This window comes from Arvicanthis niloticus, chromosome 22 (genome assembly GCF_011762505.2).
Source record: "Arvicanthis niloticus isolate mArvNil1 chromosome 22, mArvNil1.pat.X, whole genome shotgun sequence".
In the NCBI taxonomy this organism is placed as follows: Eukaryota; Metazoa; Chordata; class Mammalia; order Rodentia; family Muridae; genus Arvicanthis; species Arvicanthis niloticus.
The window spans coordinates 39,439,221-39,465,239 of NC_133429.1; the positions used below are offsets into that span (position 1 = coordinate 39,439,221).

At 44.9% G+C, this 26,019-nt stretch overlaps 1 protein-coding gene across 1 annotated transcript in view; it reads left to right on the forward strand.

The window, feature by feature from the left end:
* Cpm (carboxypeptidase M) overlaps positions 1 to 26,019 on the forward strand; it is a 58,162-nt gene that overhangs the window by 22,854 nt on the left and 9,289 nt on the right. The window contains exons 3-7 of the mRNA XM_076920307.1: positions 8,765 to 8,862; positions 16,624 to 16,796; positions 18,674 to 18,858; positions 20,252 to 20,422; positions 24,568 to 24,720. Of these exons, the coding sequence (XP_076776422.1) occupies positions 8,765 to 8,862; positions 16,624 to 16,796; positions 18,674 to 18,858; positions 20,252 to 20,422; positions 24,568 to 24,720 (780 nt within the window). The remainder of the gene's footprint in view (positions 1 to 8,764; positions 8,863 to 16,623; positions 16,797 to 18,673; positions 18,859 to 20,251; positions 20,423 to 24,567; positions 24,721 to 26,019) is intronic.

The window sequence follows — 26,019 nt, forward strand, 5'->3', positions numbered from 1 at the left end:
CAAGACACGATGGTGGATGCCCATAACCTCAGCACTGTGGGGATGGGCAGGAGGGTTCCAGGGTCCAGGCCAGTCTGAGCTGCACAATGACAGCATGTCTCAAAAACAAACAAGGATGGAGATGTGGCTCGGATGGAATGCTTGCCTGACATGCACATGACCCTGGTTCCGTCCTTTGCAAACAAAATTCAGAAAAATAAAAATAGTAATAATAATAAAGTCCATCTTTGTTAACCCATCAAATGTCCTAGGTTGGTCCTTGAAGGAGCCTCATTTTGGCAACTTTAGACTCTCTGCTTGTTCTGGGAGTGCACCGGCCTTCATTCAACACTGGCTTGCTTGGCATTAGAGTGAAAGAAAGACTTTATGGCCCAAACTCAGGGAGGAGGAACCCAAGAGTAGTTGGGATCTTCTCCAGAGCAGCTTCCAAGGAAACTAGCAAGTTAAAGTTCTTCTAATAGAAATGAATGTCAACAAGGGAAAGCAGACCCCAAATACACACTTTTTCGGGGGAGGATGAAATGGCCCATAAATTACAGCACTGTGCACCTATAGACACCATACGAACGCCAATGTGCAGCTGGTGAGATGGCTCAGCAGATAAAGGGTCTTGCCATGCAAGCCTGGAAACCAGAGCTCCATCTCTGGGACCCATGAAAGATGGAGAGAGACCACCTCCACAGGGTTGCCCTCTTGTTGAGGATAGTATTTAAAACGGCATGGATCAATCTGGCAGGCTTGTTTTTAATCAGCCGCCATGTTCCTGACTAGACAAGGCCTGAGGCCAAGAGTGGCGGTGTGCTCTCGCCACTGCTTGGCTTTGACTATGGCTCAGACTGGCCAGAAATACCGGCCCTGGCACCCAGGAGATGCCATCATGATGGCTAAATCAGCCAACCCACCATGCTGTCTCCACAAAGCTTAGCTGAACCCTAGACAACATCTGCCATCCACGCGGTACCCAGTAAAAATGAGACTCTAAAGCTTAATTATTATCCAATATTTATATATTTGGAAATGCTCAATTAACAAGATGCCCACACAATTAGAGTTGTTACCCAAAATCTAACCTTAGATAAAATTTGTTACCCAGGACTGTTCTTGATGCATCCCTAGTTCTACATGGCTACTACCTCTCCTCTCTCCTCCTGGATCCTCTTCCTCTCTTTGCTCCTCCCACATCAGCTCCTCCCAAATTACCGAGTTTTATTGTAAAATGTAGGGGAGTGTGGGATATCCCACTATACCCTCTGACCTCTACATGTGCACTGTGGCATGCAAGTCTCTGTCCTTCATTATAGTAATGAGAGAGATGGGGGAAGAGGAGAGAGCAGAGAGGAACACCAGTCAAGTTAGAAGGACCACAATCTCAATGCCATGGGGAGGTCCCCAGTTTCTTCTGGTCTCAGTTTCAACGGTAGTCTCTAAGTTCTTGCGATCCCCATGAGAAGAGTTCAACAGAGCACAAGCAGTAATCAAATCAAATAGTTGAGATTTTAATCAGAACAGGCAAGGAAGCAATGCATCATCAAAGATACTCCTCTTTGCGACAGATGGAGACCATTACAGAAAACCACAACCAATCAGAATGCAGAGAACAAGGGAGCCTGTGGTGCCCAGCCCTCAACCAATACATCTTCACTGCAAATCCTGCACCCAAGGCTCGGGGATCATTACGGAAGAGGGGGCAGAAAGATTGTGAGAGCCGGAGGAACGGGAAACCTGCTGTGAGATGGATGGGGAAACGGTACCCCAAGAAAGCTCAGCAATATGGCTGCCTGGCAGAGACTTGGACAAGGATGACGCCAATAGACACACTAACTTGGAAGGGAGAATCTCACTGAGCAATACTGGTGGACAAGGAGCTACAGGCAACCTAAGAATGCTGAGAATGGGAGAAATAGTCTTCCCTAGAGAAGAGCCCCCTGTTGGTTATCTAATGTCAAGTGATATGATAGACGTATCATGTGTGGTATACATATCAGTGAAATGAGATACATACAAGCATTGTAGGATTATAGTAGTGGTCAAAGAAAAACAGGCCATGAGTTTGAGATAAAATAGAGTAGGTTAGAGGTTCTGAAGAAGGAGGAGAAAGATGTGATTTATTTTACTTTCAAAAAAAAAAGTTTGTTTTTAAGCATATACTCTTAAAAACAAGAGGTCTGGTCAAACAGTAATGACCCTGATCCTGTCAGTCAGGACAGGACCTGGTCCTTTGGAGCCCTGAGCTGGTATAGTAATCACTGTTAACTAGCTTGATATCCTGACCATCAGTCAGTCACCACCGTTATCTTACGCTGTCTGGGGGTCTTGAGTTGTCCCACCCATTGTCCTTTATGTTGTATCTTCGGAGGCCTGTTGGTTAGTACTTCCTGGATCCAACCTGCCTGACATCACTAAAACAAAATGCTTCTGCTGTGTTAAAGGGAACTCCAAGAGGACGGTACATTGTAGCGTTCCCCATAGAGATTGTATCTTTTCAAATCCAAGAGGCTGCAGGTGTAGAGCACATGTGGTAGAGCATGTGCTTAGCATATGTGAGGCCCTGGGTTCAGCCCCAACACCAAAAAAAATCAAAGGGACATTTAGGAAATCTCTTTATATACTTGTTCACACTTCAAGAGAACGCCCAACTTCTCATGATTATTATTGACCTGTCCTTTAAAAAAAGACAGGCAGATTATGTTATTATCTCTCCCCCAAGGGACCAATAAGGGAAGCTAGGGCTTTTTATAGTATGAGACCTCTAGAGATATTTTTTTAAAGCTTGGGTATTTAAAAACAAGTTTCCTGTCTCTATGTGAAGGGGGAAAAAAAGACAAGGGAAAAAAAAACAGAGAAATTATGATGGTTGACATGTGACGATTTTGTGTCTTGCTTTTTGAAAACTTGTTTTACATGTATACTTTTCAGTTTGCTGTGCATAGAAGGAGAGCAAATGGGGGTGGGGTGGGGAAAAGAGGGTAGCCAGGTGAAGAAGACAGGCTCCTGTGTGGACTGCCACGCATGGACACACTCTCCTGTGTGCTAGGGGTCTTAACCATGTTGAAATCAGAAAAAGAAAACGCACCCTAACCAGATTCATCCCCAGATATTCTCTTTGCCTTCTTTTTGTTGTTATTGTTTTAAAGATTCATTATGTATACAATGTTCTGCCTGCATATATGCCTGTACACCAGAAGGGGGCATCATTAAGATGGTTGTGAGCCACTATGTGGTTGGCAGGAATTGAACTCAGGACCTCCGGAAAAGCAGCCAAAGCTCTTAACCTCTAAACCGTCTCTCCAGCCCTCTCTTTGCCTTCTTCAATTAAAAATGTACAGTCAGATGGAGGAGTAGCTCAGAGGTAGAATTCTTGCTACTGGCTGATCACTTGTATTCTTGGTACAGCACACACAAAGCCCTGGATTTGACGTCTAGCTTTGTTTTTTTGTTTGTTTGTTTGTTTGTTTTAAAAAAAACATAAGTAAAAGTGGAAAGGCCTTTCATTTAGGAATGAAAACTCTCCAAACCACCCTATCACCTGTTCAGCAAGAAATAAAATGGAGGCTTGTTGCTCGCACCTCTTTTGTGTCCCCTTCGCCCTCGAAGAAGGACACGGAGGCAGTAATCGGGTATCACTACAGACGAGGCTTTACTTCTTGTAACAGCAAAAGCGGAAAAGACCCCTAAGCCCGGGAAAGGCACTGTTATATATACCCTAGAGTGGCGTGTTCACTTCTGATTGGCTGTTCACTCATCACCCCATATTACGCCCCGGGATGGGCAGTGACTTTTGGCACGCTTTTGCCTTTTGCAACTGCGCAGTCAATTGTTTACAAGTGGGAGGACAGGATGTCCGCGCCATCTTGGAATGGCGAATCACTGCGGCTCCCAACAGAGGCTAGCATTGATGTTCCTCTAGTCTGATACAAAAACATTCCACTCATGGAGAGAGATGTGGGTGCAGATGAAACCCCATCCTTCAGCTGTCAGAGTCTAACCTGAAACCAGATGTATGCTTTGGACCTCGGCACTCTCTTATATGGAAGCACTCCAAGAAGGTCCATCTATTCTGGAACTGATCTAGGAAATTGACTTCCTTCCAGAGCCCATCTCAGTGGGCACATTGTTGGCAGGTCACAGGGATTTCCATCATACTGGGGAAAAACAAGCCAAAATCCTCCATCTAATTTCTGGGCAGGGTGTGACCTTGGCTCTAGCTGACCGCCCCTGATTTGTTTGTTAACTGAGCCGCTTGTCTGTTTATTCAGCAAATATTTATTGATCCTCTACTACAGTGTACATGGCAGGACTGTGCTAAGTTCTACAAGCGCAGAGAACCATGGTCCCTCGCCTGTGTAAACCCTGTGGTCCAGTAAGTATGGAGGAGAGTTACACAGGAAGCATCTAACCTAGGCTGGGGAGAGATGGGGATGTGGAAGAGATGTTGGAGGTCGGGTGGCGTGAGCCGATAGTCTCAGCCCTCAGGGTAAGGCAGAGGAAGAATGTTACAAATTTAGTCACTGCATAGCAAGTTCTAGGCCAGCCAGGGCTACACAGAGAGAGCCTGTTTCAAAAATTAAAATGGTGGGAGGGGAGGAGATAGAAAAGAAAGGAGAGGAAATGGCAGGAGAGAAGAGAGGTTAAGTGGAAAGAGGGTTTTTCTTGAGCCTTGAGGGGAAGCCACAGTGGTCACACTATCCATGCATGCTGGCTCTTCAGTGAGAGCAACACATAATGAAGACTATCTAGAGCCTGTCATGTGACACTGAGTAGGACACTCAAGGGAGGAAGGAGCAGAACCTTGGTAGCCCCAGTGTGCTGTTGAAGGACATGAGCCTCTCCCCTGATGTCATAAGAGCCATAAGCTGATAAAGCAAGTGGTGCTTGTGATCCAGTCTCCATGGCCACTCCCCCAAGTCACAGAGACATGAAACATGATGCGCCCTGAATCGTTTTTTTTTTTTTTTTTTTTTCCAATGATGGAAGTGGTGTTTCCAAACACGGGTCAGTTAGTGGCTCACATCTGTCTGTCTCAGCTGACCTGATGCCAGGCTCGAGGGAGACATCTACAAGCATTTTCTGAGTGAGCAAAGATGAAAGTGGCGCCATGTACAGGATGATTGTTTGCATGATGACCACATGTCCGATTTTATTTCGAAGTTCATATCAGGATTCATAAGTGAGTTGGCTCCCCTTGGCAGCTTCACTGACTTTGTCAAGGCAGCACTTGCAACTTGGTCTCATATCTGTAGGTTAGCCAACGTCTTTACTGTTCAGGTGTGTGTGGGGGGGTGTGGGTGCAGACTCTGAGGTACAATATCTGTGAGGTAAGTTTTTGGAAGAAATTTCATAGAATTCTTTTTTTGTGGAATTATCAGTATTTGAAAAGAGGCAATCTAGTAGTTGCCCTACTAGGCCAAGAACAATACACATGGAAATAGGACCAACCAGACTCTGCAAGTAGAGCCATCCCTGATTCCACAGCTCTGGAGCACTTCTGTGTGGAAGTCAGTAAGGTTGCCTGTGGGCCCAAAGTGAGAGGGAGCTGGGAAAACCAAAGCAACTGGAACAGAGCCCGGGGGAAAAAGGAGAATTAAAAACCAAGAAACATCTTGAATCCAGGTTTCATTTGCTTGGTGGTAAAGAGAAAGGTTTGGTTCATACTTCCCACCATGCACTCCAGGGATTAACTAGGTCAGGCTCCCAGAGTAATCACTTTAACTATCTTGCCTGCCTAGCTTCAGATCTCTTGAGCACTCCTGTGATTGGCTAGAACTTTGAGAAATAAAGCATTTCCAACTTTACTGGTTAAAGAACAATCTTGCTTAAATGAATTCCTACCTTGGCAACTCTACGGTTAAAAGCAAATGTTTTGTCTTTTCGTTTGTTTGCTTGAGTTCAGGCTAGAGGGCCAGAGATGGTAGAGAGAGTGGCTGAAGCCTTGTAAGAGGGTGCTCATAGCCAACAAGGCCGTGCATTCTTCAGGGGACTGTTTGGTTTTCTGTCTCCAACTTGGTGCCATTGAAGTCAGTCAAGGTCAGCTTCTTATCTTACAGTTCACTCAGATGTCACCCACGATAACAGAGGATTGAGTTTCCCATGGTATTTTATCACTTTTAGGCTTGACTGGTTTGTCTTCCTTCCCCCTTAAACTAAATAATATTGGGGTTCCATCTGAATAGAGGTCCATTGTCATCTGCCAACCTGCATGTGACCAGCCAGTGTCCATAGACTTGAAATTATGAACAACAGCTGACAAATATGTTGTTGAGATGATGCTAATTTTCCCCCTTGACCATGAGGAACAAGACTATATATACACAAAACAAATCTGTTATTATATGGCTTTGAAAACATTAATAGTTACAAAAAAGGATTTCCCGGAACAAACTCAAAGAACCGTGATGAGCAGCTCATGAAAAAACTTTGTTTCCCATAAAAATGTTTTAACTTTGTAGGACTGAAGTTCCAAATGACTGGTGTTGGTACCGTAGGGAAGGGGGGCAGGGGGATTCTGGTTAACTGATTTCAGGTGCAGAAATGCAGAGTTGGAGAATGTTCCTCTCCACACAGCAAACCCAGTGTCATTCTCTGGAACCCTGTTCAGAAGCATCATGTGTGAAGCCCCGCCTCTGAAGAGTATGTTGCCTGTTTCCTACTGTTTGCTGCAGGGAGAAGTTAACCGTTTCTTCTTTGATTTCACACAAACAACAGGACCCTACACACCTCTCTATTGTTACATATGCCATGTAGGTGTGATTATATTTACATATTGCTTTCTTCACTAGATCAAAAATGTAGGGGCGTCAGGCATAACTCAGTAGGACAACACAGGCTTAGCATGTTAGACTTTATTCCCAGTACCCCCATGACATAGAACACGACTTACCTGTATGCTCTGAATTAGAGTAGGTGACTTATCTTCAACAAGTTGATTGATTGAATGAATGAATGAGTGAATGAATGAGTGAGTGAGTGAATGAACAAATGAGACCTCTGAGGAGAATCAACCTCTGAGACTGTATCAAAAGAGCGAGACAGTTTTAAAATCAAAAGGAACTTCTTAATTTGGGTTTATTGGTAGGATAGGGGATTAAGACATGACCTTGGCTTGTCTGGTACTTGCTTATGTAGCTCAGACTGTCTCTGAATTCATGGCCATTCTCCTGCCTCAGTCTCCTGAGTGCTAAGATTTCAACCATGCACCACCATGCCTGGCTTGACTTCTTAATTTGGTCACCAGCTTGGAATTTTTTTTGTGTTTTTGTTTTTTCGAGACAGGGTTTCTCTGTGTAGCCCTGGCTGTCCTGGAACTCACTCTGTAGACCAGGCTGGCCTCGAACTCAGAAATCCGCCTGCCTCTGCCTCCTAAGTGCTGGGATTAAAGGCGTGAGCCACCACTGTCCAGCACCAGCTTGGAAATTAAACCCCTTGAAAGACAAGTCTTTTGTTGGTAGGAGGAGGACTAGAATTGGAGTCACTTAGGGCACAGAATTCAACTCTTCACTCTGGAAATCAGATCAGAGCCTCTTATTGGCTGTGTGATCACAGAAGATTGCATACTATTGCCTCCGTTTTAAAGTTTGATTGGCAGCCCTTCTCAGTAGTTCATGACCAGAAAACATTTAAGGTCACGTAAAGTGGAGCGCCCGCTGTAATGTCTGCCCCAAGCATGGCCTCAATGATCTTGTTTCTGCCTTTGCTTGCCTGACTCGCAGTCTGTGGCCGAAAGGAGACTTGCAAGCTTTCCTTGGCATTGTTAGGTGGTCTGTGGTTTCTGGCACAGAACTCAATAGTATCAAAGGCACAGCCAACGCCAGGCATGGCAGGCATGCCTGTCACCCTGGCGCTTGAGAGGCTTCAGTAGAAGACCAGTTAGTTTGAGGCCAGCCTAGGCTCAAAACACTAAAGAGAGGGCTGGAGAGATGGATCAGTGGTTAAGAACACTCATCGCTCTTCCAGGCTCTTCCAGAGGACAGGGGTTCAGTCCCCAGAATGCATATGGCAGCTCACCACCATCTGTAATTCCTGTTCCAAGGGTTCAAAACCTTCCCCTGACTTCCTCAGGCACCAGGCAGACTAGAGGTATACATGCATACATGCGTACATACATACATGCAAGCAAACACTCATACACATAAAATAGAGCTTTTATGAAATGGCCACAGAGAGGGTAAGAGGGGATTACCTCAGTGGACCTCAGGGCTAAGCACATGCCTTCCTGGAGTGCAGAGCCTTGGGCTGAATTCCCCACCACTAGAAAAACAGAACACAGAAGGTACAGCCAGGGTCTGCCACATCAGGTCTTGAATACAAGACCTATGATTTGTTACTTAAAAAATAATCTTCCTCCTGAATTACAAGTTTTGTTCTTTCTGTTTTTACTTTTTTTTTTTTTTTTAACTTACATGGCACCCTTCCAGGCAACCATCAGCTGTGATTTCCCTATATAATTTTATGTTTTAGCAAGATTGTTCCTATGCTAAGATCCAGAACACTGTATATAAATGCTTTGGAAAATACGATCAGTATAACCTAGTATACTGATCTTTTCCATCACATTCTAGAATAAGAAATGTTTCTATTGGGTTGAGTTTCTTTTCACTCTGAATAACGAGCATTTGAAGCATGAAAACATTAGCCACATGAACGTAAGTCACCGTGAAATCGTAAAGTCGCCAAGAGGGAGACATGTCCTTCTCTTCCCATTCTCTCAGTTTATTTGCCATTTTACGAGATAACTTAATGTTTTTTTCTTTCCTTCTTCCCCGTGAAGGTAGAAACCTGTGGGTTCTCGTTGTGGGGCAGTCTCCAAGGGAACACAGAGTCGGGATTCCAGAATTCAAATACGTGGCAAATATGCACGGGGATGAGGTAAGTACCTGGCATGGATGTCTGAGAGACACTTCCCCTCAGGTCTGTGTCACCCAACACCGACAAGAAAGGGATGAGTATCATGCTTCGTAGTCAAGCAGCAAGGGCCGGAGAGGAAGTTGGGGGAGCCAGTTCTAACAGCGTCAGATCACGTGACTATACTTTGGGTCCCCTGAGAGAGCTGCTTTTGTGTTGGGAATCTCTCCGCTGCCTTCGGCCTCCATCCCTCGACTCCTTTCTGGGTTGGTTTCCCATCTCCTGTCGGCATTTAGGAAATCCAGCACAGGAACTTTGTTGTACTTGAACTCAAAACAACGAGAAGACATCAAATAGCTGTCCAGAGTCCCAGTATCTGGCTTTTTCTAGTTTTTAATTTTCAATTTTAATCTTAATTTACTTACTCGTTTATGGTCCTGGGGACGGAACCCTAGGCCTCATGCTTTCTAGGGAAGCACTTTATCCCTGGGCTGTAGCTCCAGCCCGGGAATGTGGCATTTGACTTGTTCTTTGGAGCTTCAGTGCTTTCAGGATTCAAGTGTAGATGCAGAGTGTTCTTTCCAACCAACCCATCACGGGATCGCCACACTTCTTATATAGTCTTTTTCCAAATTAGAGGAGATGAACGCTGTTTTTATTTTGTTATGCAAAATACCATTTTTACCACTCTTAGGGGAAAAAAAAAAAACGGCTCGTGTCCCAGTTTTCTTTCTCTCGCAATGATAATGACCGTGACCAAAAGCAACTTGTGGGGAAAGAGGTTTATTTCAGGTCATTTAGTAAAGTCGGGGCAGGAACTGAAGCAGAGACCATGAAGGAAAGCCGCTTACTGCATTCTCTAGCTCACAGCTTCTGTATCTCATACTTCCCAAGACCACCTACCTAGGGGTTAGCTCCGCCCACAGTGGGCTGGGCCCTCCCACGTCAATTATTAATCTAGGAAATGCCCTGAAGATTTGCAGACAGACCAGCCCAATGGAGGCACTTAACTCGTCTCAGGTTTCCTTTTCCCAGGTTGACCTTAGCTTGTGTCAAGTTGACAGAACCAACCAGCAAGCACAGCAGGGCTAGAGAGGATATCTTCCTCTCTGTTTCTTCTGGATACTTTCAGTGTTTTCTATGTCCCAGGACGCCAGACGATTGAGGAAGGGTTGGTAGCTCCCAGTACCCCAGCGAAGGAAATTGACAGGGAATGTATGAAGCACCCTATCTAAGGTGCTTTTAGCTTTTAGGAATTTCAGTCAGTAAGTACAGCAGGAGGAAGAACCTGCCGGTTGCCAAATCATTCGCAATTTGCAATGGCTGGGATGGGATGGGATGTGCCCGCCAATGCTGAACCTCTTGACCTGATTTAACCTCCTCGAGCTCTGGTTCCATAGGACCTAGCTCCACCCTTTGTGACACACACAGCCAGCCCTTGCCAAGCATGTGGCCCAACCCGTCCTGCTGAGAGAATGTTTCTTGCAGCCCAAGTTAAAAATGCAAATACACGCTTGCCAGAAAGGAACCTGATTTGGGGTGGGTAAGGAACAATCCAACCATTTTGTTTTGTTTTGTCTTTAATCAGAGTGGACTGCTTCTTTAAAAGCCTTTGTTGCTGGGAGTCTTTTCAAAGCTGCTTTTAGTGAACAGCTGTGTTACACGCAGCAGCCCTGACTTCCTTTACCTCCTGGTATCTAGTCTACGGTTCAAGGGACCCAGGAAATTACTGTTGACTTCCTGGAGATTCAGAGGTTGCTGCTGCTCAGGAGCTCCAAAACTTCCAGAGAGGAGCAGGGGTCTTCGTCCTGCCTGCCCGCCTATGCTAGCCCTTCCTGTGCTCTTTGACAAGTTTTGACATTTGTCTCTGGGGAGTCACTGCGTCCCATCAAACCCAGCCTCTCTGGTTCATCCAGAGTCTTTAAGGAACCCTGAGGACTGATCTCAGGCAGAGGAATGGCAGAGAAAGCCTCCGTGTGTTCCAAGTGGGGATCTGACACACCATGAATGTCTTTTATGTCCCAGCTCATGGCTGTAGCTGTGGGCTCTGCGGGCCTATTAAAAATTTTATTACTCTGAACTTGAGGTCTTATGTATTCTGCCCTCCCCTATGAAGCCACTAGGAGCTGGAGACAGGGGTGACCTGACCTGGTGGCAGAGGGATTACTCTGAGGATGAGGCCCCACTATGTTCCTCTTAGGTCTTTTGGAACAGAAAACATTTTTAATTCGTGTTTTACTAAAAAGCAACGTTGCTAACGTATCTCGGGCCTTGGGTCTTACCCGTCTTTAGAAGTTGTCTTAGTTGGGGTTTCCATTGCTGTGAAGACCACGGCAACTCTTATAAAGGACAAGATTTAATTGGGGCTGGCTTACAGGTTCAGAGACTCAGTCCATTATCACTATGGTGGGAACATGGTGTCCTGCACACAGAAATGATGCTACATCTTGATCTGAAGGCAGACAGAAGGAGGCTCTCTTCTTCTTCTTTTTTTTTTTTTTTTTTTTTTAAGATTGATTTATTTATGTAATATATGTGAGTACACTGTCACTGTCTGCAGACACACCAGAAGAGGGCATCAGATGCCATTACAGATAATGGTTGTGAGCCACCATGTGGTTGCTGGGAATTGAACTCAGGACCTCTGGAAGAGCAGTCAGTGCTCTTAACCGCTGAGCCATCTCTCCAGCCCAGGATGCTCTCTTCTGCACTGGGTTAGGGACAAGCATGCACCCCAAAATACTCAGGGCCTTGAGCCTCAAGACTCTTATGAGTCATTTACATAATATGTCCCTCGACAATATTTGAATATCTATGGCTCGGAGTGTTGTTCATGGGCTATGAGAGGGTGGATTATGCTCTGTTTCCTTTATGTAGCGTAAGTGGGGAAGGATTTCCAGGTTTTTCCTTCCAGATGTTAATCTTGATGTAGTTCCTGGCACCTTGAGACTGTCAGAGGTACGACTTTTACCACCATTACCCACACACACATGCACAACAGGCTCACACCCATACATACATGTATGCACACACATGCACATATACACATGCAAATGCACATAAACACACACACACACACACACACACACACACACACACACACACACACACACACAGTACCGCTCCATTCTGCCATTCTGCTGCTGGCTTTCTTTAGAGAAAAGTATAACCAATTAAAATCAAGCTTGGGCTGGTGAGATGGCTCAGTGGTTAAAAGCACTGACTGCCTCTTCCAGAGGTCCTGAGTTCAATTCCCAGCAACCATATGGTGGCTCACAACCATCTGTAATGAGATCTGATGTGCTCTTCTGGTGTGTCTGAAAACAGCAGCAGTGTACTCACATACATAAAATAAATAGATAAATCTTTCAAATCAAGCTTGACTACAAGGCTCAGCCATACCCCAACATAAGGATGTCTGATATCCTCAGCCCCAGTGGGATTGCCAGGAGGAGGGGAAGGGGACCCCTGTTCCTTCCACAAGCTCTTTCTGCTCTATTTTATAACTACTTTCTATGCTGTGCTTTTTAAATTTTTTGTAGAGAAAAAAAAATTTGACACATGCAGTCTCTAGTTTCATAAACCATCTCCACGTGTTCTTAGGAGGAAGTACTAAAGCAAGTCAGGCAGCTGAAGAACCCAGCACCGAGCCTTCAGCTAAGCCAATGACACGAAAGGGATCCTTTGACCTCAGGGCCCTTGTCCTGATTCCTGTAGAAGGAAATACTCAGTGAATATTCATTAAGTTTAATTGAACTGCAGTTTTGGGTTATTTTGTTTTGTATATGGGGGAAGTACTTCTTCAGAAGTTTCTTCTAAAAAGCTTTATATCATGTCTTTTCTATTTTTTTTTTTCATAATTCATAGCAATGATTTTTTTACTGTGATTGTTTGCTATTGGTTTTGAAAATTCCAGCATATTTAGTAGTAGTATGGATGTTATTAATGACCGATTTAGGAAGGTCCAGACCACTGTGACGGTGCCACCCCGAGCAGGTGCCCCTGGGTTGTGTAAGCAAGCCAGTAAGCCCCACTCCTCCATGGTCTCTACTGCAGTTCTTGCCTCCAGGTTCCTGCCTTGAATTTCTGCCCTGGTTTCTTTCATAATGAACGAATTAAAACCTTTCTTCCCCAAATTGTCTTTGGTGATAGAGTTTATCACAAGCAACAGAAAATAAACTAAGACAGCCTGGAATGTATAGATCAATATTCAGAGTTACACATTTATTAAAACATCTGTCCTTTCAAATGTCGCTGCCCAGATCTTTTTTTTTTTTCCCCCTATTACTGTCCTGCGTTCTCATGTAGGTAATGTGGCTTTGGATAGTTAAATTCTTTGGGGATTTAGGCAGAACTAATGATCATTCCAAGTAGAGTATCTGATTTTAAGAATGTGTCAGTTAGACTGCTCAACTGATCAGTCTTCTCTCCGCCTCTCTTTGGGCTAACGTGACCAGATGTCCCAGAGTTCTTGTCATAAGCAGAACAATCCGCTCTCAGTCTGCAAAACCTGTTCAGCACTGAAAGCCTTTTGACTAAATGTATCACTTGTACTTTTCCCCTCAGTGCCTTAGGCCCTGCTGTTTCTTAGAATCTTAGTCTTGATCAAGCAGAGCACCAAATGCACATGCTTTTAATTCTAGCACTTGGAGGCAGAGGTAGGTAATCTCTCTGAGTTTGGAGCCAGCCTGGTCTACAGAGTGAGTTCCAGGACAGCCAAGGCTATACAGAAAAACCCTGTCTTGAAAAACAAAAACCAAAACAATAACAATGAAAGAGTAATCTTGATCATGTAATGGGTTTATCAACAGTAATGTATTAACAATTGTTTATTGGATAATCACTGTGCTAAAAGCTAGGCAAGATAGACCACAGGAGGCTGGTGAGTCAAGAAGAAAACAGGAACTGAGCAGTGGTGGCGCACACCTTTAGTCCCAGCATTTGGGAGGCAGAGGCAGGCAGATTTCTGAGTTCGAGGCCAGCCTGGTCTACAGAGTGAGTTCCAGGACAACCAGGGCTACACAGAGAAACTGTCTCGGGGAGAGGGGGAGGGGGAGGGGGGAAGGGGAGGGGGAGGGGAGGGGAAGGGGGAGACAAACAGGATTCCTACTCAGGAGGACTCAGTGGACTGGGAAGAGTGGTTAGTTCAGGGACTACAGCCAATGTTAGCAACTCAAGTGTCAAGTGTGAAGGGGCCACAGACAACCCAGATGTGGAGGCCAGAGAAAGCATGTAAGATATTTGGGCCAGCATTCAGACAAATGAATTAAACCTGTAACAACCCAAATTGCCAATACTTACCTCCACCCTGAGCTGGCTTGCTATGTAGCATTGTTTTGGTTTTGTTTCTGTTTTTCTTTTTTTTTTCTTTTCTGGAGACGTAGTCTCATTATGTTGCCCTGTCTGGTCTAGAACTAACTATGTAGACCAGGTTGGCCTTGAACTCACAGAGAACTGCCTGTCTCTGACTCAGGAGCATAGGAGTTAAAGGTGTGCACCACCTCGACCAGTGATCAATTTAAAAATAGCTCCCACTGGTTCAGCTTTTATCCCCGCACCTGCCTACCACCCCCAGACATACACACACTTGCTCTGTCACTGTCATGGAGAGTCTTTGTAGACTGAGATTCTGACTCATTTGTACCTCTCTGGCCAGTTCCACTTGTCTAGGTTGGACTAAGCTGATGAGAAAATTGTCTTCTGCTTTCTGAACTGAGTCGGGGTTAGGGGAGGTCTCAGGCCCACCATCCCCTGATGAAAGGTCTGAGCTGTCTAGGAAGTCAGTGTGGAGAAAGAGACACTGGTTACACCGAGAGGAGCCTTCACCAAATCCTTAAAGTTTGAGCACCTGAGGTTTCCTGCTCCAAGCCTTAAATTTAAAGGGGAAAAAAAAGGAGGTTTATACATAAAACATGGATGAGTAGTTGAACCATTTACAGTCCGGCTGCAGAGAATACATTTGAATAATATTTCTCATAAATCACACGGACAGTAAATATGGCCCAATAAAAAAAACAACAAGAGGATTTTGTTTAACTCCCTCTGAGACAAGTGTGTGTATTTGTCTCGGTCTTTTAAAGCTAAATGATGCATGGTTGTTTCTCTATATTCATGAGATTCTTTTTTTTTTTTTTTTTTAACTGTCTGTAGTTAAGCCCTGGGAATTTATTTTGAAATATTAAAACAGATACTTCTTGGGTTACACACTTACTTCCTCTGAAAGAAATGTTATTTTGTTAGTTCATGAAGATATCATGGGTTCTCTTCAGTTAAAAAAAAAAAAAAAATGATACTTGAAAAATAAACAGAGGGAAACCACCCAGCAACCCTCACCAAGAATGGCAGTTATTAATATTTTCAAAAATCTCTCTAAGCATTTATATATTTCTGTGGAAAGAGAATAAGAGGAACTAAAATAATCTGGTGAGGTGAGGAGGCTGAAACGATGGCTCAGTAGTGAAGACAACTGGCTGATCTTCCAGAGGTCCAGGGTTCAATTCCCAGCACCTAAGTCAACTCACAACTGTCTGGAGTCCAGTTCCAGGGGACACAGCGCCCTCCCCTGGTTTCACCAGATATGTACACAGTACACAAGAAAAACAACCATACATATAAAAATTTAAATTAAACAAAAAAAGTTTAAGAATATAGAATAAAATATGTGGCATATCCAACATATAAAATCCATTTAATTTAGTCAAATTTAATGTATTAGCCAGGGAGTAAAACCAGATGGAGAACTTGATATTTTAAGTTTCTTTATTATATGACAGTATTTATTGTGTACTTAAGAGAGGGTGTGTATATGTGTTTGGGCACACATGTGTCAGAGGGCTCACATGTAGAGGTCAGAGAACATCCTACTAGAATCAGTTGGTTTTGTTTTGATTTTTTTAATTATTAGTTTTAATTTATTTGTGGGTCCTTTACCTGCACGTATGTCTGTGTCCCACATTAGTGCATAGTGTTTATAGAGGCCAGAGGAGAATGTGTGTTCCCTGAAATTGGAGTTACAGATGGTTGTGAGCTGCCATGTCGGTGCTAGGAATAGAACCTGGATCCTCTGGAAGAGCAGCCAGTGCTCTTAAGCACTGAGCCATCTCTCCAGCCCTGAAGTTTTACTTTTAATATAAACAAAAAAAAAAAAAGAGCATGTTTTTAAAAATCTAAATAACACTGTGTGTATAATACAACCATATGGCAGACACTGTGAATTATATGTGGACGATATACAAATGATCAGATTACACGATCATAAGAATGTGGAAATCAGAAATATACAGACAACACCAATATGCAAGAGCAAAAGGGGAGTGTGGATCACTGAAACCTGCTTAAATCTTGAGGCCAACTAATAAAATTAATCACATTAAAATCTAGCGCCTAACCTGGTGCTGGGTTTCATATGTGCCATTCTCTTGTCTCTTGGATGGCAAGGAAATGAAGACCACCATGATACGAACTTCTAGTTCTTTTAAGTCTAAATTGTTCTAGGTTCACTCCTTCACACACATACCAAGAGCAGATGATTTATTTACAGACCAGAACCTGAACTGTCAGGAAAAAATTCCCAGCGGCCGCCTGTGAGCTGGCACTTGAATGGTATGCTTAAAAACCAGTAGTCTCCCAAACCTCGATATGAGATATCAAATGTGGAGACCCCTACAGGGGGGATTTGCACTTTGAGGAGTCTTTTCCTTATTCCTGACATCATCATCAATAATAATAATAATAATAATAATAATAATAATAATAATGACAGCCCCGTTCCTCTTTTACACGCAGACTGTGGGGCGAGAACTGCTGCTCCACCTGATCGAATATCTGGTAACCAGTTACAGGAAAGATGCCGAAATCACGCATCTGATCGACAGCACCCGGATCCACATCATGCCTTCCATGAACCCAGATGGCTTCGAAGCCGTCACGAAGCCCGACTGTTACTACAGTAATGGAAGGTAAAGACTGGCTGGTCTCCCAGCAGGCTCCCATTCCGCCCGGCAAGAGGACTCACCTCACAGAGAAGCACCCCAGAGCCTGTGCCTAGCACAGGACACCCAGGCTTGCCATCTTGTAGGATGAGACATGGCGCCTGACCAGTCCCTCTGCCTCTGCTGACCACTCCTCACTCTGCCTGCTTTGGCTTCTCTGATCTTTCTCCTGGAACTCCCTCCCGGGTGCTTTCTCGGCGCAGGTACGGTGTACATCCGTTTCCACCCACAACGATTGCCCGAAGAACATTCCTATGAAAACTCCTTCCCCGACCATGTGGTCCCCTGTGTGCTGGTGCTGTACCTTCAAGGCACACTTTTTAATATATATGTTTACTTATTTATTTGTGAGACATGGTACAGGGCATGCCCCAGTGGGAGTGTAGATCTCAGAGAATAACTTTCAGGGCAACGCTGATTCTTTCCTTTCCCCGTGGGGGTGGGTCCTGGGAGGCAAATTTTGGTCACCAGGCTTGGCATCAGGTACCTTTACCTGCTAAACCACCTCACAGGCCCCTAAGGCCTAATTTCTTATTTAATGCCTTTCTCTTGTTTTGGGTTTGGTTAAATATTTATGTACTTATTTAATGTATGTGATGAGTACACTGTTGCTGTCTTCAGACACACCAGAAGAGGGCATCGGATCCCATTCCAGATGGCTGTGAGCCACCATGTGGTTGCTGGGAATTGAACTCAGGACCTCTGGAAGAGGCAGTCAGTGCTCTTAACCTCTGAGCCATCTCTCCAGCCCCTCATTTTGTGTTTTATCTTTGTTAGCTCCCTGTGCTCTGCACAGGGGCTCTCAGCCTTCCTGATGCTGTGACCCTTTAGCACAGTTCTTCATGTGGGCTGACGTCCAACCATAAGTTATTTTCATTAGTGCTTCGTATCTGTGACTTTGCTAGTGTTATGAATCGTAATGTAAATATCTGATAAGCAGGCTAGCTGATATTTGACCCTTGTGAAAGGGTTATTCAACTCTCCCTCCCCCTCAAAGGGGTTTCAACACATAGATGAGAACCACTGGCCTAGCATGATACGGAGACCCGCCAAAATTGGTTTATTAATTCAAGAGTAATCTAAGAGACTAAGAAGTCTGGCTCTCACGGTGTGGTCTAATGGTGTGTTTGTTTCAAACTGCCTTAGGGAGTTTAGGGTTTCTCCAATGATTAATAATATACACATATATTTGTACAGTTTATAAATTTGTGGAGTTTGCCAAAAATAAGTAAAATCTCACCACTGGCTTCCCTTCCTCTTTAACTTTTCTAGCATAGCGTTGTCATGCCAGCATGCTGAGCGTGTGTATGAGGTAACCTGTTTCTGACCTTGGCTGCTGTGTAGGGAACATTGCCAAACATAGTGACCAGAGCCTTTTTATTAACTGTTGGTTCTGTAAATCTGGAGTTTGAGAAGGGCAAAGCAGGGTGGGTGTCAATCTCTGAGACAGTTAGCCTGGGGCCGTGTGTCCAGCCTCTCAATGGGCCTGTCACCTGGCTTCCTCATTGTTCTACATAGTCCACATGTGGCTACCAGTGGTGCCTCGGAGTCTAAAGGGCACTGTTCCAAGAACAAAAAGTCCCAGAATGCAAACAACAGCCCAGCCTTTGCATGTGTCACAGTAGCTAATGTCCCATCGGCAAAGCAAGTCACACAGTAGGGGATGGGGGACTTTAGGCTACAATTCCTGAGAGGCGGCCAAAGCAATTATCCACTGAATTTGTAGTCACATCTGGGAAACACCTGGAACCTAAGCCTTGGGTCTGTGTGCTGTAAGACTGCCCCCCCACGACACCCACACCCACACACCCCAATAAACCCTACAAAATCCTTTTCTTTTAAAGGGAAAACTACAACAGTTATGACCTGAACAGAAACTTCCCTGATGCCTTTGAAAATAACAACGTGACAAAGCAGCCTGAGACTCTGGCGGTCATGGAATGGCTGAAAACAGAGTCATTTGTCCTCTCTGCAAATCTTCATGGGGGTGCCCTGGTGGCCAGTTACCCCTTTGATAACGGTGTACAAGGTAAGTGATGTGCGTGCCCCCCCCACCCCCCCGGGCTGCAGACCTGAGCTGCAGGCACTGCACCTCTGAAGCAGGGTGAGCTCCTCTCACCAGACTAGAAAGAGCCTAACTTCCCCAACCCTACACAGTCTTTCCTGTGATTGGTTTTTGGGGGGAGAAAAAGGATGACAATGAATCTTCTCATGTGTGTCAGGGGGCCTGAGACAGACTGTGTAGCTAGCTGAGTGAGGTTGATCTCGAATTTCTGGTCCTTCACAGGACGTGCCATCCGGCGGTTTATGAAATACTAGAGATCAAACCCAGGGCTTTCTGCATCCTAGGCAGGCGCTGCACAACCCAAGCCATGTAGCCAGCTCTTCTTGTAATTTTTAACCAGTGAATGGGCAGTGTGGCTGAGGTGACAAACTGTAACATGACCGTCAGATCATGTACGAAGAAATCCTACAGCCAGATGTGGCTTGTCCCACAGACCTAGATTACGTAGCTAGAAGAAAATAAAACCATAATTTTTTATTTTTTGAATTATGTAAACAGTGTTGACTATTTCTAACTCTTCTCAACGTGTGAGTAACCACCCCTTTGAGGGAGGGAATGACCTTTTCACAGGGGGTCACCTAAGACCATCTGCATATCAGATACTTACATTACGATTCATAACAGTAGCAAAATGACAGTTATGAAGTAGCAATGAAAATAATTTTATGGTTGAGGGGTCACCACCACATGGGGAACTATATCAAGGGGCTGCAGCATGAGGAAGGTTGAGAACTGTTGCTTTAGACTCAGCAGGATGAGATGTGTTTACGTATATGAGCCAGCACTTAGGTCAAGACCAGCCTGTGTACACAGTGTGTTCCGGGACAATGAGGACTACATAGAGAGACCCTGTGACAACACACACACACACACACACACACAAACAACAACTGAAAGTGTGTCCGGGGTACCTGTTAACCCCTGGCAGCACCTAAGGAAAATGGCAGAACTCCAGAAACTGACGAGCGGGATGAAGATCTCCCATCATTTCTAGACTGATTATTTTGTGAACCAATACCCTTGTTTGTTAAAAAGTAGAAAGAAGGGCTGGAGAGATGGCTCAGTGGTTAAGAGCACTGACTGCTCTTCCAGAGGTCCTGAGTGCAATTGGCTCACAACCATCTGTCATGGCATCCAATGCCCTCTTCTGGTATGTCTGAAGACAGCTACAGTGTGCTCACATACATAAAATAAATAAATAAGTCTTTAAAAAAAATAGTAGAAAGAAGATAGAAGAGGTGTTCCCGGGGGTGGAAACGAGACCTTCTGTGTGTGCCGTGATTGTGTACCATCTGTGTGTGCTGTGACACTGTGTGTGCCAATGTGTTGTATTCATCCCTTCGTCTTTCTAACACAGCTACGGGGACACTGTTGTCCCGAAGCTTAACTCCGGATGACGATGTTTTCCAACACCTGGCCTACACCTACGCTTCCCGGAACCCCAACATGACAAAGGGGGATCAGTGTAAGAACAAGAGGAACTTCCCCAACGGAATCATCAACGGGTACTCCTGGTACCCACTGCAAGGTGAGCTTCTCCTCCTCATGGTCTCCGGCTGCCTTCACTGGGAGCACCAGAGAGTGTCAAAAAGACCTTCAAGGCACAATGTGGTCCCTCAGTCAGGTCTCTATCCCACAATATCACAGGAGCAGTGGAGGCGACCGATGGTTTGGAAGATGCAGAGGCATGTTCCTCACTGCCCGTGGCCTCCTTCACTCTCTAAGACATTTATTCGTTCATTCTGTGTGCTTACTGCATCCAGGAACTGCCAAGAAAGAAGGAAGACACAGACCTCGCCCTCAAGTGGGATGAATATAAGGAACTGGGTTACAGGGCAGTTAGAGTAGGGAGGATTTAGAAAAGCCACAGGGTGCGAAGGAGTCTGCAGCTGGTGGGACTTAAGTCCCTCCTACAAGGACAGATGCCATAACGCTCCCACCATTTATGACCAGGCAGCCATAGGGATGGTGTGGCCAGTCTGCCTCCAAAGTATAAAAGAAGTTGGATATCGTGAAGAAATGTTCTTCAGCCTTTAATCCCAGCACTTGGGAGGCAGAGGCAGGCGGATTTCTGAGTTCAAGGGCAGCCTGGTCTACAGAGTGAGTTCCAGGACAGCCTGGAAAATCTGTCTCGAACAACAACAAAAGAAGTGTTCTTCAGGCAGGACCCAGGGAAGGGGTTCTGGTTTCCCACTCTTGAATAGGATGGCCAGGCAGAGGAGGGCTGTCAGGGTAAGGAGAAAACTCACTCAGAAGGAAGGCTATTCAGTGGTAGACCACCGAACTATATATACGATCATTTCCTCTTGTTGGCCGTGCTGGGGATTGAACCTAGGGCTTTGCAGGTTCTAGTCAAGTGCTCTATCATTGGGTTATCCCCAGCCCTCTTTTTACTTTTATTTTGAAACAGGGGCTAAATTGCCCAGGCTGGCTTTGAACCTTCAAATCTCCTGCCATAGCCGCCCTAATAGCGGGGAATACAGACAGAGCTGCACCATAAGGCTTAACTCACTCTGAATGGAACAAGTAATGGTAACAGAAGCCCAGGGGTATATAGAAACCGGGACTCATCTGGAAACTAAAGATCATGAGGAGGGGCTTCGGGAGAAATGATAGCCTCGTGCCGGAGGTGAGCTCCCTCCCAGACTAGTCAGCCTGGCTCGCTGACAGCAAGCTGCAGCCTGCATCTCCGCACACAGGCCACTTCCACAGGCGCCTTCCCCAGCTGTCACTTGGGTGCATGGGCTGTCTAGTGATCGAGCACAAACTGGTACTTTTGTGTCTGGGTGGCCCACGGCCAATTTTCCAGACGAAGTAAATAAGCACGGACCACAATCGATGGTGTTCAGGCCGTGAGCCCAGCTAGACATGGAGGCACCAGAAAATTCACTGTGCTGTTCCAGATCTGCCCCGCTCACCTCAGGTCTCTAGCGGAGTCCTGCTTCTCCATCTTCATTCCTACAAAGGACCTTCTGTTCCCTGGCATAACTGTCCTTCATGCTCATCCATAACTGCCAAGACAAAAATCCAGATGTGTGGAAATTCACAAAGCTGTTATAAGTTATTTGAATGTGTGTGTGTGTGTGAGTGTGTATCTGTATGAGTGTGTGTGTGTGTGTGTGTGTGTGCACATAAAAATGAGTTCAGAGAGAAATACAAAATCCATAGGAAAGAAAAAAAATCTTTTTTAAAAATATTTATTTATTTATTTATTTGATATATGTGAGTACACTGTAGCTGTCTTCAGACACACCAGAAGAGGGCATCGGATGCCATTCCAGATGGTTGTGAGCCACTGTGTTGTTGCTGGGAATTGAACTCAGGACCTCTGGAAGAGCAGTCAGTGCTCTTAACCACTGAGCCATCTTTCCAGCCCAGAGAAAAAAAAATCTTTGTCACTAGAATCTAGGTTTATATAGATTACTTAACATTTTGACATTTCTTTGTGGATTTTTACTTATTTTTTCATTCTATGAATCTGAGTATTTTTGCCTGCGTGTTTGTCTGCAAACCACATGTGTACTGTGCCGCAGAGGCCAGAAGAGGGAGTCAGCTCCCCTGAAGCTGGAGTTACATGTGTGTGGGTGGAATTATATGAGCTACCATGTGGATGTTAGGAACCAAACCTGAGTCCTCTGAAATTGCAGACGGTGCTCTTACCACACCCCCACTCCCCCACCCCCCCCACCCCCCAGCGCGCCATCTCTCTACCTCTTGAGCATTTTTTTTTTTTTTTTTGAACTTAAACTTCTCCAATGCCTGAACTGAGAACACATGTATTCTCTGGGGCAGATACTGGTACTGGTTACTGTTGTCATTGCTGGGACAAAGTGCCTGACAGAAGCCTCATCTACCTGACAATTGTGTGATAGGTAGAGGTGGGGGTGGGGCCTTGGCAAATCAGGAAACAGAGGTCACTGGGAGACCAGGAAGAGGTGTCACCTGCTAGCCTTATCACTGTGGCCCTGCCTCTGCCAAGAACAGCCAAGAACCAAGTGCTCAGAAGTGTGAGCCTTCAGAAGGACATGTCACATTCAAACCAGACCAGGTACTGAGGATGACAAGGTAAAATCTACTTCCTTCAGTGATAGGGTTGATGGTGTGACTCAGTTGTGAGATTCTGGCCTGAGCTCAGCACAGCACAGAAAGAGAAGAGGAAGAGAAGGAGGAGGAGAAGGGACTGCATTCCATCAATTGAAGATGTCATTTGTATGAAATATGACATACCACCAGGAAATAAAGTCCTCTCAGTTAAATACACGTTTTTTTCAGGCATGAAAATTTAAGACACATAAATCCAGAGATGTCACACATGAAATTTCATGCCTTATAAAATAATGCGGTAATTATGACCCGTTGAAATCAGGGTCCCCTCGTGTCAAAGGATTACAAAGCGCACATGAGCAGTGGCAGCTGGAAGCCACAGGCACCTGTGTCTAAGCCTGCCTCCAATCAGCGGCATCCTTTCTCTGAACCTCAGAAACGTCTTGTCATAAAGAAGATCAAAGCTACAAGAGCTCCTGCAAAATGGCTGCTCCCTGCTCTCTGCCGCCCACGGGGAAGAGTCCCTGGACCTGTGTGACATAATATCAATAGCTGCTACCCTAAAGGGGGTGATAACAGCTGTCCAGATTCCATGAGGTGACATAAAGGTCTTAGGAAAGAATCTAAAAAAAAAAAAAAAACCCTGAAAACTCAGTAAATACAAACACTATTTATTATTCCTCTAAAACCAGTGTTCCTGATTTTAGTTAGTTAATTCTATAGTTTATAGAAATATTTTTACAGAACTGTTTTTGTTTACATGTTTGTGTATATGTTTGTATGAGTGTGTGCCACATGTGTGCAGGAGGCCAGAAGAAGTGGGCCTGGGCTGGGCAGTGGTGGCTCACGCCTTTAATCCCAACACTTGGGAGGCAGAGGCAGGCGGATTTCTGAGTTCGAGGCTAGCCTGGTCTACAGAGTGAGTTCCAGGACAGCCAGGGCTACACAGAGAAACCCTGTCTCGAAAAAAAAAAAAAAAAAAAAAAAAAGTATGTCTGGAGCTATAGGTGGTCTTGAGCCAACTGATGCGGGTGCTGGGAACTGAACTCAGGTTTTCTGGGAAAGTACCAGGATCTGTCTTTCCAGCCCTACAGAAATACTTTAAGAAATAATCTTGTTCTGCTGTCTTACGCTGCCCATTTATCCCACCACCTTTTTTCAGTATAGTCAACAAACTATTTTTTTTTGTAATATTTTTAACTTAAAATGTCTTTGAGAACATGAGAGCTCCATTTACACTGTCTCAAATCCCCTCCGAAACTCTTCTTAAAAATAGTCTGTATCCATATGAAGTGTAACCTCTGCCCTCCAGCCTCGTCCTTACTACTTTCCACTTAGAATGCAATTTAAGGGGGAAAAAACTGCTTTTGAAATGTAGGATTTCAAGGCACGGGGCGGGGGAAGGAGGGGATATCTCTCCCCATCTCTCGCTTAATTTTGGTGCTTAACTGAGTTTCATTCAGCTCTACCCCAGCTGCTTCTTGGGACGCGCTATGTCTGGTCACGTGATGAGCCGTGAAACCCAACGTGACACTTTTTCTCCGGACCTGTTCGTTTCCTGGGCACGTGATACTCGGCTCCCCTCCACCATTGGTCCTTAACAAAAAACGAGATGTGCTTGCTTTGCAGGGGGAATGCAAGATTACAACTACATCTGGGCCCAGTGCTTCGAAATTACCCTGGAGCTGTCGTGCTGTAAATACCCTCGGGAGGAGAAGCTGCCACTCTTTTGGAAGGATAACAAAGCCTCTTTGATCGAATATATAAAACAGGTGCACCTAGGTTTGTGTCCTATATCTTCTTGTAAACACACGAGGTGTGGGTAGAACCTTTGGGTCGAGCATATACAAAACCTCTGTGGGCTTGGGGCTGGACCTTGTTTTCTATGCCAGGACTAAGGGTTTGAATTCTCTACGTATTATCTACATTCTGAGAGAGATGCTGTGCTTGACTGTTCATAAGAGAGGATGATTCGTGTTCACTTAATTTAAGGGTGTAAAAGCCCAGAATACCCCCAATTTTACATATTGAATTATATGTAAATCTGGCAAAAAAAAAAAAAAAAATCAAGAAAACAGGATGTACTCTTGCAACATCTCCAATTAGAAGCCTAGTTGGAGCTTCCTACGTGGCTCTGCAGGTAAAGGCGCCTGCGCCAAGCCTGGTGGCCTGAGTTCATCCTGGGAGCCCATAGAGTAGGACAGACCTGATTCGTGCAAATTATCCCTTGACCTCCAAACTCTAATGCCCTAGAGCACGGGTGCCTCCCCAAACAACAACTAAGTAAATAAGCAAATGTAATGAAAATAAAACCAAGTATTGCCAGCACCTACAGAACTTTACAAACGTTATCATTGGCTCTCCCTCCACCCGCTTATGTAATCACTGTGCTGGATCCTTGGCTGTTATTCTAACATTTCGGTTTCCACTGGCCTTTGCCTGTGAGTCCTGGAATAATTTAACCTTTCCATCATGGCTCTCCCGATACGGATCCTTTTAGTGAGTGACTCTGAATTCTTTTTGCGAAGTCACCCTTCGTCACTATCATCAAGGAAGTGTGACAAGACATGAGTATGTCTCTGCCCGTCTCTGCCCCTCGCTTGCCCTCTTTGTCATCTTTTAATCTAGCCGTCGGGGAGATCCACAGAGCGCTGAATCCGGGCCGGCTGTGCACGCTGTGTTTAATAGGGTATGAGTCTGCGGAAGCCGCGCAGCCCGATAAATAATAGCATAAGTGATAAATAATGGTAATAATAGGTAACAAATAGTAGCATAAGTATTGTTAGCGTTAGTGCATTGAATTTACGAGTTCGTTTAATTAGGCCGTATCAAGAATATCTTTTCCAGCTGCCTGTCCCTGCGATCTGATGAAAACTCATTTAGCAGTAAGTTTATTAGCACATCAATCCTGCCCCCTTGTGGTATAAGACAGGAATTTTTTTTCTGACTTAAAAAAAATGAAACTATTTCAAAATGCTGATGAGGTTGTTACTTCTTAATACAAAGTCTGGCCCCGCATTTGTGCCCGGTACACCATCAGAGAGAACTTCTGTCTGTAGGTGATGAAGGCAAATGCTCCTG